The sequence below is a fragment of the Notothenia coriiceps genome, unplaced genomic scaffold (genome assembly GCF_000735185.1).
Source record: "Notothenia coriiceps isolate Sejong01 unplaced genomic scaffold, NC01 NC01_scaffold00035581, whole genome shotgun sequence".
In the NCBI taxonomy this organism is placed as follows: domain Eukaryota; kingdom Metazoa; phylum Chordata; class Actinopteri; order Perciformes; family Nototheniidae; genus Notothenia; species Notothenia coriiceps.
Genome location: NW_011368282.1, coordinates 328,821 through 340,449, shown reverse-complemented (window position 1 = coordinate 340,449; position 11,629 = coordinate 328,821). Strand labels below are relative to the sequence as shown.

The window sequence follows — 11,629 nt, the reverse complement described above, 5'->3', positions numbered from 1 at the left end:
CACACACACACACACACACACACACACACACACACACACACACACACTCTCAACATGTGTATTTTTAACAACCTATATTTTAGTGTGCTCTGCTCGTCCCATACTGCTCTACAGTATTTGAGGTTATTTTGAGCAAGTAGAGCAGTGACGTAGGCTCTCCCTCTGTGTGACAGCAGTTACTGTTAAGAGAGCAAGATGTAGGTCATGACTTTCATTAACGCAGCGTCCACACGGCAGCGTGCATTAAAGCTTGCCGGTGGGCGTGTCTGAAGCTCGACCAACAACCAATCACATGAATCTCCCGCCCCGGACACACAAGCACGTGGTTTGATTGGCTTGAGCTTGTACTGGCACTGTCCTTGAGAGGTAGTGCAATAGGTCGCCATTGTCAGTATGTGCGTCTGTGTATTTTGTTTGTTCAAACGGTGTATGACTGATGATATGTGTATGTCTCTTAATGTCCACTATGTTTGTATATGTACATGTATGCGGAACTGCAGGACGGAGTCCAGAACAAATTTCCTTACGGGAACAATAAAGTATATTGTATCGTACGTATATCGTATCGTATCGTATATGATTTGATTGGCTGACGTTTCCGTCGGAGCTTGAAAAGTTGAACTTTTCTCAACTTTTGAAGCGAGCAACGGAGGCAAAGCGAAGCGACGGAACCACAATGCAGTTCGGCAAAGCGTGACGTCACCCCATTCAGAGGGAATGGGAAGCTGCGTTGAAGCTTCAATGTACGCCGCCGTATGGACGGGCCGTAATAGCACTTTACAACATTTGTTGGAAAAAGCGAATTTTCTTCCTTAAAAACAAGTGGTCGATCTTTTCGTGAGCTGGAGAATTGCTCGAGCATTTCCTATTTAGTATAATAAGATGCTGGTACTCAGACTCTGTTGTGATGATTTGGTCAATCCAAGTCTTATTTGGCTTATAGTTTAACACTGAAATGATTTGGGGAGGAAGGTTATTGTTGTCTGAGAGAAGCTTTTCACTGCTTACATCAAGCTAATCTTGAAGTATGTTGTAACACTGAACAACTAAAAAGGGCTGATTATTTTTTAGATTAATAATTTGGTCTATTAAATATCAGAAAATACTGAAAACATCCATACTATTCTCTCAAACTTGCACGATTAACTACTTTAACAACAATTGATTGTCGGTGGTGTTTAAATAAGCCGATAAATGTTAAATGTCTACTTGTATGTTTACAAGTTCCTGTAAATTATATTAAATCTAATGTTAATCTCGATGTGTGGTGTCTATTCGGTGCTGCTGGGGAAAATCTGCATCGAGAGGCACAAACCCAGCATGAATAACGAAATGAGTGTTTGATGATTCTATTTAACACACTCACCCACACACACATCTCCATCTGTCTCCCTTTCACTCGCTCGGTTTACACGACATTACACTTTCACGAAAGATTGCTTTGTTTCCAAGAAGATTTTAGATTGTTACAGACCAAAACATCTACTGCAGTGAGGTTCTGCGGTCAATGGGTTTTGTAAATATGATTTATAAAATGTTTTGAAGCTGCTGCATCACATGATCTGATTCTCACAGCGGCTTGGTGTAATGTTGCGGAGAAGTGGGCCTCTCACAGTGGAGTAGGATGCCAATTAACATGACAAGACTAATTGGAAGTGACAACAGTGTAATTCTCTCAAACTGAAGATAACATGATGATGATGAGACATTGATTTTAAATTCCTACAGAAATATCAAGCGTGCTGTTACGAAACAACTGTTTTCTATACTGTTTTTTTTACTCTGTTTCTGTCATTTTACTCGTACCTCCTCCTTTCCTGTAGAATTTCTCTCTAACCATGTTTTTCCTTTTATACTCCCTCCCCCTCCTGCTCTGTCCTCCCTCCTTCATCAAACCTCCTCCCTCTCTATCTCCGTCCAAGTGGCTTTCGGAGAGGTTTACTCACGTCCCGTCACTTCCCAACATGCCTTGCCTCTCACACGGACACTCATTTCCTGCTTCTTCTTTGACATCTCTCTCTTATTTTTGTGTGTGACAACAGGACAGGTCAAGAATGAGGTCCTCGTCTGCTTAGCGCCACAATCCTGTTAAAGATGGTTTATCAGAGGTAAGAAAACACACACACACGCACACACACAGAGTCAGACACACTCTCCACGCTGCCTTTACATTCCTCGTCAGGAATCCAACCAGCCGGCACTTCTCCTAACTGGAAGCAGATGGTGAAAGTTTGACTGTGTGTTCCTTGTTATGCCTGAACTCAGTGGTTGGTGGGGATGTTTCTGTGTTACTCTGGCACAATTGGATTCAAAAGAAGGAGATGAGCTGTGATTGGTTTAGAGGCACATTAAGGGGCAGGAGCTAAAGGCTCTAATTTTGTGTTGTGGCATGCAGCTGCTGCGTGTCTTACAGTTGATCCCCTGTGGAGTTAACATGATCCTGCATTGTGTTGTGTGTGAGGGTTTAACTTTGTCCTGGTGTCGTGTCCCTTTCTGCCACGCTAGCGGTGTGGCACCAGGGATGTTGTTTGGTCATTTGGTCCAGAGCTTTGGGCAATATTTATGAACCCATTAGATGGATTACGATACATGAACAAGAAGTTCATATTCCCCTGAGGATGAGGAGAACCAGCTTTTGTGATTCCCTGACCTTTCCTCTAGTGCCACCATGTTACCTTTGTGGTTTTGAGGGAAATGTGTTGACAAGAATTGGCTGGGTTTCAATAACATTTGGGAATGATTCAGGATAACTTTGGTGGTCCACTACCTCGACCACCACCAGCCGAGTCAGTGAAATATCTCAACATCTCCTTAAAGGATTGGTATAAAAGTGTAAGATTTTGGACCTTTGTTTTGGTGCCATCACTAGGTTTGGGACAAATTAAACATGTTATTTTCTGATTCTTTCGTTTATGTCCTAATGGATGCAAAACTGATTATTTAACTTTTTTTTTTATTATTCTTACAAAAATGGCAGCAAATGTTTTTTTTCAGCTTTTTGTAAAAAGGAGATTTCCTGCTTTTCTCTGTTTTTATTACACATCACGCTAAAGTCAATATCTTTGGATTTAGTAATGACAAAACAAGACATTAAAAACATATTTGAGAAACTGGCATGGCCATTAATAACTAGAAGTGACATTTCACTGACAAAACATTTAAGTGCTTGATCCAGAACAAATTGTAGATTTCGCCGCCCTAATGTTAGCATGAAAGCTAAAAACACCATGGTGCAAAATACAGTCTCACAGAGCTGCTCTCCTGGGTGTTGAGTCTTATCCTTTGAGCGTGACTATGATTTTCATATACATGTGACATCATTTGAAATTGTAATGATATTCGTCACAAACATTCACTGTGCACGCAGGGGAAAGTCAGACAGATAAGGCAAATCCTGACATCCTTCCTGTTGGAGTGCAGGCGTGTCATGGAAACATTGTACAGTGTTATTGCAGAGAACTGGATTTATCCTACGTTTTTTTTCTTTCATATTTAAAGAAAACAAACACTCTACTATTTCTGTTCCCAGTGTTTAAATAAAAAAGACTGTCTTGTTTAGCAGAGTCAATCTTTCCAGTAATTTCTTCTCCAAGGAAACCAACAAATGAGTTCCTTTCTGGGGGAAAAAGTGGTCGTCTTCCAAATGTCCACGGTGCCAATGTGAGTGTTGGATCTGATCTACAAAGTTGCCCTCAGGCTATTTTCAACTATAAGTAATACTTTTTTTCCAAAAACAAGCAAGCAATGTGAGCAAAGCAGAACTCACTTGCCTAAATAAGATGTCTTCTCCCCCCTAGCTTCCCTCTTGAGTTGTTCACACCCACTCGCTGTTCGCTTTCTGATGTCAGAAACTGTTTGTGTAATGAGAGTGATGTCAGGGGACCTGCAGGAATCCACTTTGGGCGTCTGAGGTAGTCCAAAAGCAATTTGACAGCTCAGTCCGAAGTCCAGAGAGCAACAGGCAACTGTGAACCAAAGTGGAGCTGGGTGTCTCCTCTGTGGAGTCATCTGACATCGCCTGTTATTGTTCTCTTTCCTGCATGCCTGTCATAGCTGCTGTCTAGCCATGCAGAGGGAGAGAAATGCACTCCAGTCATATCTGTGCATCTGTGCTGCTATTTTATGAACTTTTTTCAGCCCTGTGTATAATAATATCTGCTTGTGTTTGTTTTTTCTTTGCCTCCCCAGGTCCTCTGTGATTATGCTTCCCTCTTTGGTTACGGTTGCACGCAGTAAGCAGTCAGGAATGTCCTCCCTCTCCTGCCTCTGACATGGTTTAACCCGCGTGTGATCCGGTCACCATGATGGCCTCCATGGTTGCCAATGGAAATCGAGATGGGCAGGCTCTGGTACTGAAGGGGGTGGATCCAGAGACCTGCATGATTGTGTTCAAGAACCACTGGGCTCAGGTAAACGCCAGCTCTAAATCAAGAGTCTATTCACTTAAAGGATTAGTTTGACTGGAAATACACGGCTCCCAGTTAAATGAAAAGGTCAAAACCACTCTCAGAAGCTCTGCACATGAGCATTAAACCACACAGATATATTCCCTCAAGTACTGTACTGAAGTAGGAATCTGAGGTTATTGTGCTTTACTTGAGTATTCACATTTTGTAGAGATTTTTGCTTTTACTCCATTTCATTACAACATTTCAGAGGGAGATATAGTACTTTTACTCCACTACACTTATTTCATAGATTTAGTTACTTTACTCTTTTTGTTGTTATATTTAAAAAAAAAAAGAAAATGGCTTTATTTTTCTCATACAGCCCTCCCTGCAAGCCCATCTTGTGAGACATGTAATAAAAACACATCTCAATTTAGCTGTGAGCGCCTCCAAGAGTCAGACCACACTGACAGCCACTTATGCCAACATAAAGGCAGCTGACACTTGGTTAAAACACACTTTCGGACCCCTCAGTGCCTGGACTCAGTTGTCCTTCTGTGTATCATTTTTTCCTCTCAGCGTAGGAGGAGCAGGTCTCTCAGGCTGCCAGGACCCACAGGGGTGAACAGGGACACACACTGCTGCTGCAGAGAGCCAGGAGTCTGAGGCTGTCCGCTTCACACTGCCAACGCTCCCTGACCATAACCACACTGCAGTTTAGTGTTGCTGCCCTGGAGTCAGAGAGGGAGAAATAAAGTAGTATTTCTGTTAGACGCCGGAAGGCTGTTTTCACAATCGTCATATGAAGGAGGAAAGTTGCATACTTAAAAGCCTGATTTTGTGATATAACAACTTGCATATTTGACCATTCACAAAATGCGATGCAGAAAAGCGCACACAAACCTGAGAATGATCTTGTTTGTGAAGTAGGAGGTGTCTTGCGGTCAGTAGTTAAACTTTTGCACTGAAGGATAATTGCGTATTCATAAATCATGGATTTGCCACAGAGGGAGAAAGAGTAGGTGTAATTTTAAGAGTACTTAAAAAATACTGAATGAGACGCGTCATTATTCAGAACAGAGTGTACGTCTTAGAAAATGTCTGGAGGGGAACTTTGTTTTAAGTCACGAGTTATTGGCACAATTGTTATATGCTAAATCTATTATTATTGTTGGTCCCTTGTGTTTTCGGATGTATATTACATTCCATAGTTTATTGAGGATTTTACATTAGTTTCGTTATTGACCTTGGAATTGTACTTATCACAAAAGTAAGTATGTTCCAGTAAGTGGGCCTGGTGCTCAGATTTATTTTGTCAAACCAGTTTTATACCTTTTTGGAATAGATAAATGTTTCCAGGGACATGCATTGTGTGGATGTATCTGTTAGATGTATTGTTGGATTTAGTTTGAAGTTGGACTACTGTGTTGTAAGTGAGCTTATTGTTTTGAATACAAAGTTGTTATAGTAGGTTGCCAGGTTTAGCAGGCTTGGCAGACAGAGTTTGCAGCGATCATGATGGTAGGGTTACATTTTATTTTGTTTTCGACTCCTGCATAAAGTCCTGTCTCCGTCATTTTTCTGAAATGTTCCTAGGCATACTCCTTCACTAGTCCCAGCATATGAGCAGACAAAATGAGTACTCCCTGTTCCAGATTAATAAAGCTTGTTTTGCTTTAGGCAAACTGGCAGCACAATTTCACTCCTGCAGAGTCTTATTACCATGCTTAGCTAATCTGCAGCCCGATAAGAGTGCTCTTGACTTTGGTTTCAGTTCGGAAAACCTTGAAATCCGAGTAAGGTGTTGTAAGTAGTGATAGCCTTTCCCTCTGTAACAAGCTCTTCCTGTTGCACTGGAAGATAAGGTTTATGATCATTTGTTGTGTTATCTGTCGCTCTGCAGGCCTCATGCAGTGCTGTGTGTTTACTGTGACTTTCTCAGTGATCGCTCTGTTGCTGTGGCTGCAAAATACAGATAACTAGAGACAGTGAAGAGCCATAATGACAAGGACCACACTGACACTACTTCAGTGTCTGGCCCTCAATAAACCTGTCACTGTTTCTGTTTAGTGACGTGTGCAGTTTATGTGGAAACACCCCCATCCAGTGTGCAGTTGAGAAAATCTGGAGTGACAGATTTCTTTTGTTTCGCTGGTAACCAAAACATTTCTGTCAATATCCGTCAACTGAAATGAAAGCTCAGATGTTAAGTGTTACACTACTGTCATTGATAATACACAAGATACATGTCAAAACACTTATCTGGGCCTTTACTTTGTGGGTGGACTAATGTTACAACTATAGCAGTTTTAAGAAAAGACACTCACACCTGCTTCAGCCAATTTGACTGTAATCTGCGTAGAAATAGAACTGATACCTCATTCACACCAACGGTGTTTCAGGGCCGGTTCGGAGCTGGAGCTTGAAAGCACCGGGTTTTCCTGTTCACACCGCAGCGGAGCAGCCTCTTAGCTCTGGAATCCGGTTCATTTTGAGCACCAAAAACTTGTCCGGCCAGAGCAAAAGCACCACATATACGTCACGCTTATGTCGAGGCGGGGGCAGGGGCGGGATCAACTCCTGAACAACAACAAAAAGCCGGCGTTTTATCCAGTTTGTACACAACGATGGAGAAACTTAACAAGCAGCAGTGGTCCACTGAAGAGATCAGCTACCTACTGGGAATCTGGTCTTCTGAAGAGGTACAGAGGAAGCTGGAGCACAATCGGCCATTGTTGTTGTTGTCTGGTGTCAGCTGTGAGGGGTCTCCGCGCGGTTTGGCTTTATGAAGCAGGCACGCAAACGGTTACGTCATGACGCAAACGATGACGCAATGACGCAATGACGCAGCACCAGTCGGACTCTGGGCAATGTGAAAAGAGCCGGAGCTAAACCGAAGAACCGGTTCTGAACCTGAAAAGCTCTAGCACGGAGCTTGAACCGGAGTTGCGTTGGTGTGAATGAGGTATGATGTACTGTCACAACTTTTTAAGAGAAGTTCAACCATCTGTGTTACCTAATTATTGCTTTTTGAGTTTTAAATTCTTCTGATCTAGTTTAGTTTTCCCTTCAGTGGGCGTATCTTTTAACCTTTATTTATTCAGGGCAGCCTCACTGAGAGCAGTGCTTTTGCTTCAAAGACTTTCACAGATGTCCACACACCTGTACACACCTTGTCTGATCTGTTTGGGCATTGCTTAAGGGCACCTCGCTGAGTGGGGAAGGTGAAAGTGCAGCATTTACTCCCTGGCAGCTGAGATTATTACATATGAAACACATTGTTTATTTCTAACACCTTTTTTAAAGCAGCTTTTATTTCTAAAGGTCATATCCCTGCAGTAGAAATGTTATTCTAAACCCATAGAGGCAACACATCATCAATCACACTGAAGGCGTCATAGTTTAACAAACATTAACCTGGTCTCAAACTGACCTTCGTAGTATCATTATTAATCTGACTCCATACGTCATACTTGATTTTTCTAACCTGAGCCCTTCCTGTCACTGCAGTAATGGCCGCAGTCGGATCAGGTCCGGCCCCTTCGAGCTCGAGTATTATAAACTCTGCTCTCTTGTTTCCACCGGCCGGGCTCTCGTGTGTTCAGCCAGTTATTGTCATGGCAGCACTGGCAGGCCGGGGACACTGGCTCCATTATTGTGACTCTGGTTTCTACGCAGCCGAAACACAAGGGAGGGGCTGGATACACAAAGGACTGTTTCACTGTGTGCCACCAATCTGAGTTGATCTGCACTGTGCTGCGGCTCTGTTTACACCCCATCATTGTTGATAATTAACCTGCCAGAGAGAAGAGAAGGAGTTTACCTGTGCAGGCAATATCTATACAAATAAGATGAATCTGCCACAAAAGAAGAGAAACTTGTACCATAGGTCAAGACTCTGCAGGGTAGCTGCATATGCTTTACATTATATGCGAGTGGTAAAGGTAGAAATCCTCTCTGTCGACACAAATGGAAACCAATTCTGTGCTTTTTGCACTTTTTAAATCCCAGCGATCAATCTGCTTCTTCCTTGGATTTCGTTGATTGACTTCCTGTCAATCTTCACTTCGTTTTCTTCAAAATGTTGGCCGTCAGTCTGTAACGGAGTGCAGCAGTGTTTCTCGTGTATACAACTATTTTGGTGGACCAACAATAAGAAATGTTCCTATTTCACACTGAATTGTTTGTGTTTTATAAGAAGGAAAACAAATGATACATATACATTGAAGAAAGAATTCAAGTCAAAATAATGTTTTGTTTTTACCAGTTTTTGATCAGCCTTATCTCTTAAAGCTTTATTTTAAAGTCTGATTATAAAAGCAATGGCTATGTCCCTTTCCATGTTTTTAAATGTAGTTATTAGCCAAAGGACAAAAACGTCTAACTTAAAAGAAATGTCCTGTAACAAAACTACTATTGAATAAAAAAGTATGATATGACAATGTGTTCAGTTTAACATGAATATATTCCTCTTGTCTCTTGCTGCAGGTGGTGAAGATCCTAGAGAAGCATGACCCCCTGCGCAGCAGCTCCACCCTGCACCCCCTGAGCGTCATCAGCCTCAGCTCCAGCGGCGCCTCTCGGTTCGGCCCCATCCCCGGAGACGAGTCGAACGCCGTGCAGAACTATGTGGAGCACATGCTGTTCCTGCTGATGGAGGAGGACAGCGGGCAGGCCGGAGCCATGGGCCCCATCCTGGAGTTTGTGGTGATGGAGAACGTGATGGAGCGCCTGTTCGTGTGGAGCCTGCGCCGAGAGTTCACGGACGACATGAAGCTGGAGCAGCTGAAGATGTACGAGATGCTGGTGGGCCAGGCGCAGCAGCCCCTCCTGCACCACAAGCCCATCCTGCGGCCCCTCATGATGCTGCTGTCCTCCTGCTCCGGCACCGCGGCTCCGCAGGTGGAGGCGGAGCTGGTGCTGCTGCTCAACCAGCTCTGCTGCGTGCTGGCCAAGGACCCTTCCATTCTGGAGCTGTTTTTCCACACCAGCGAGGATCAGGGGGCCACTAACTTCCTGATCTTCTCCCTGCTCATCCCCTTCATCCACCGGGAGGGCACGGTGGGCCAGCAGGCCAGAGACGCTCTGCTGCTCATCATGTCGCTGTCTGCTGAGAACGAGAGAGTGGCCAAACATGTCGCAGAGAATACATACTTCTGTCCGGTCAGTCCCAACAACAGAGGATTCTGATTATTCAGTCCATCTGCTTTTAATTCTACAAACTAACATAACCTTCCTGTATGAGGAATTTTGTTTTCCTTATTATCTGACAGCCTCTCTAAAAACACAGACTTTATTTTTTACCCTGAGCATTATAATCATGCAAACAAATGCAGATGAATTCATGAAGCCAATTGAAACAATTCACCATCACGGTGAATGTAACAAATGTCTGGCATTCATGAGATTATGGCACGGTTGCGAGCTTATCCCATGTAAATAATGCCTTTTACCCACAGCTGCAGACATCGCATTGAGAACGCTTTTGATAGCATACCAATTTAACAACTGGAGTCTGAATTGAATTGGTTCCGCTGGCAGCTCCAAGGATAATCCTATAGAAGAGGATGTATACATCAATGCAACGTTAATGATACACTCGTCCTACAGTTGAATTAGACTGCAGGGTTGTTTTTTTAAATCTCACCTTGTAAATACTTGAAATGACATCTCTAACAATAAAGAGAAAACATATTAATAGTGAGTGTTTGTTATATGGAACGCTTTCTGACTGTAATGCATTCATTAGTGATATAATTACCATTTCATTTTGCCTATGCCAGTAAAGTTATAGGCAATAAAACTCTTTGCTGCTTTAATATTTATAGAGCTGACCTGTAGGAGGTATAAATCTTTATGTATGCTGTCGTGCTGTGTGAGGAGGAGGAACAGGCGATACGTAGGCTGCTGCAGAGCATCCGCATTACATTATCCAAATTGAAAGGAAGAAATGATATGCAAAAGTGTTGCGCATTGTAGCGAGCAGTAAAACACTTTTATAAATCTTTTGTGTGAAGCTCAAACGTACACTGACTGCTCGATACAGTTATTTTATACCACACACTGCTTCATAAATGTTTAATGAAGCCCATTATATTCTATCTGTATTCACTTTATGTCAGAGTATCATATGATGCTAGGTTTAAAGCACACTGTTTCTTTGGAATAAAGGGTGTCGCCTAATAGAGAAATTAAAAAGGGATTATAGTGCATAATATTTTCAACACTTGAAAACAAACTCAAATGTAAACGCATATTTTCTAAAAGGTCTTCTTTCGCCACTTAATAAAATGTTTCAAGACAATATGTTGAGAGATCTTTCAGCCACTGAGAGAAGGATTTCTATGTTTTGTCCAAGAGACAGATATTGTTTATGTAGCTTGAAGGGCAGAGAAAAACGCCAAGTGTTTTCTCGCTGTTATTTATCCTTGGAGTAACATCTTATTTGTCTCTCTCTCTCCTCAGGTGCTGGCCACAGGGCTGAGCGGCCTCTACTCGTCTCTGCCCACCAAGCTGGAGGTTCCCGGTGAGGAGTGGCACTGCCTGCACCGAGAGGACTGGCTGCAGATGCCCCCCCTCGTCCAGTTCCTCAACTCCCTGGAGTTCTGCAACGCCGTCATTCAGGTGAAAACATGTGACCAGGCTGCACACATGAAATATGTATGTACACGTGTTGAATGGCTGCCACCTTCTGCCTGAATGCACTATTGACTCGCCATGTGACCGTTCCCAGGTGGCCCACCCTGATATCAGAGACCAGCTGGTTGGCTACATCTACAACGGGTTCCTCGTGCCTGTCCTCGCACCAGCTCTGCACAAGGTCAGTATTCTCCTCTTCACCTTATGCAATGCCTCTTCTGCTTTACATCTATAGCAGCGGTTCCCAACCTGTGGGCCGCAGCACCCTAGTGGTCCGCGAAGGCATTGCAAGTGGGCTGCCAAATATATATATATATTTTTTTTTTTATTTTTTTTTATTTTTACAGGCTATAGACACAAACAGGGACATAATAACATATAGGAGATGACATTCCCATCTCAGACAAAAACAAAACAAAAACAGAAGAAATAAAGATACAGTCAGTAGGATCACTTCAACATTTCGCAAATAGGTTGACAACCAAATACCACCAAATACACAACATGGCAAGCATGTTTATTGTTGCTTTGAATCCACTCTTCGTTAGAGCTGATTATTTCCCATTTCATGGCTTGTGAAAAACCCTCAAAATAAATTGTAT

The 11,629-nt window shown here is 42.8% G+C and overlaps 1 protein-coding gene across 1 annotated transcript in view; it reads left to right on the top strand.

Moving 5' to 3' along the window:
• The first annotated feature begins 1,949 nt into the window (after positions 1 to 1,949).
• fhip1aa (FHF complex subunit HOOK interacting protein 1Aa) overlaps positions 1,950 to 11,629 on the top strand; it is an 18,878-nt gene continuing 9,198 nt past the window's right edge. The window contains exons 1-5 of the mRNA XM_010791621.1: positions 1,950 to 2,108; positions 4,189 to 4,409; positions 8,877 to 9,551; positions 10,854 to 11,012; positions 11,122 to 11,208. Coding sequence (XP_010789923.1) covers positions 4,302 to 4,409; positions 8,877 to 9,551; positions 10,854 to 11,012; positions 11,122 to 11,208 — 1,029 coding nt within the window. The 5' untranslated portion in view covers positions 1,950 to 2,108; positions 4,189 to 4,301. The remainder of the gene's footprint in view (positions 2,109 to 4,188; positions 4,410 to 8,876; positions 9,552 to 10,853; positions 11,013 to 11,121; positions 11,209 to 11,629) is intronic.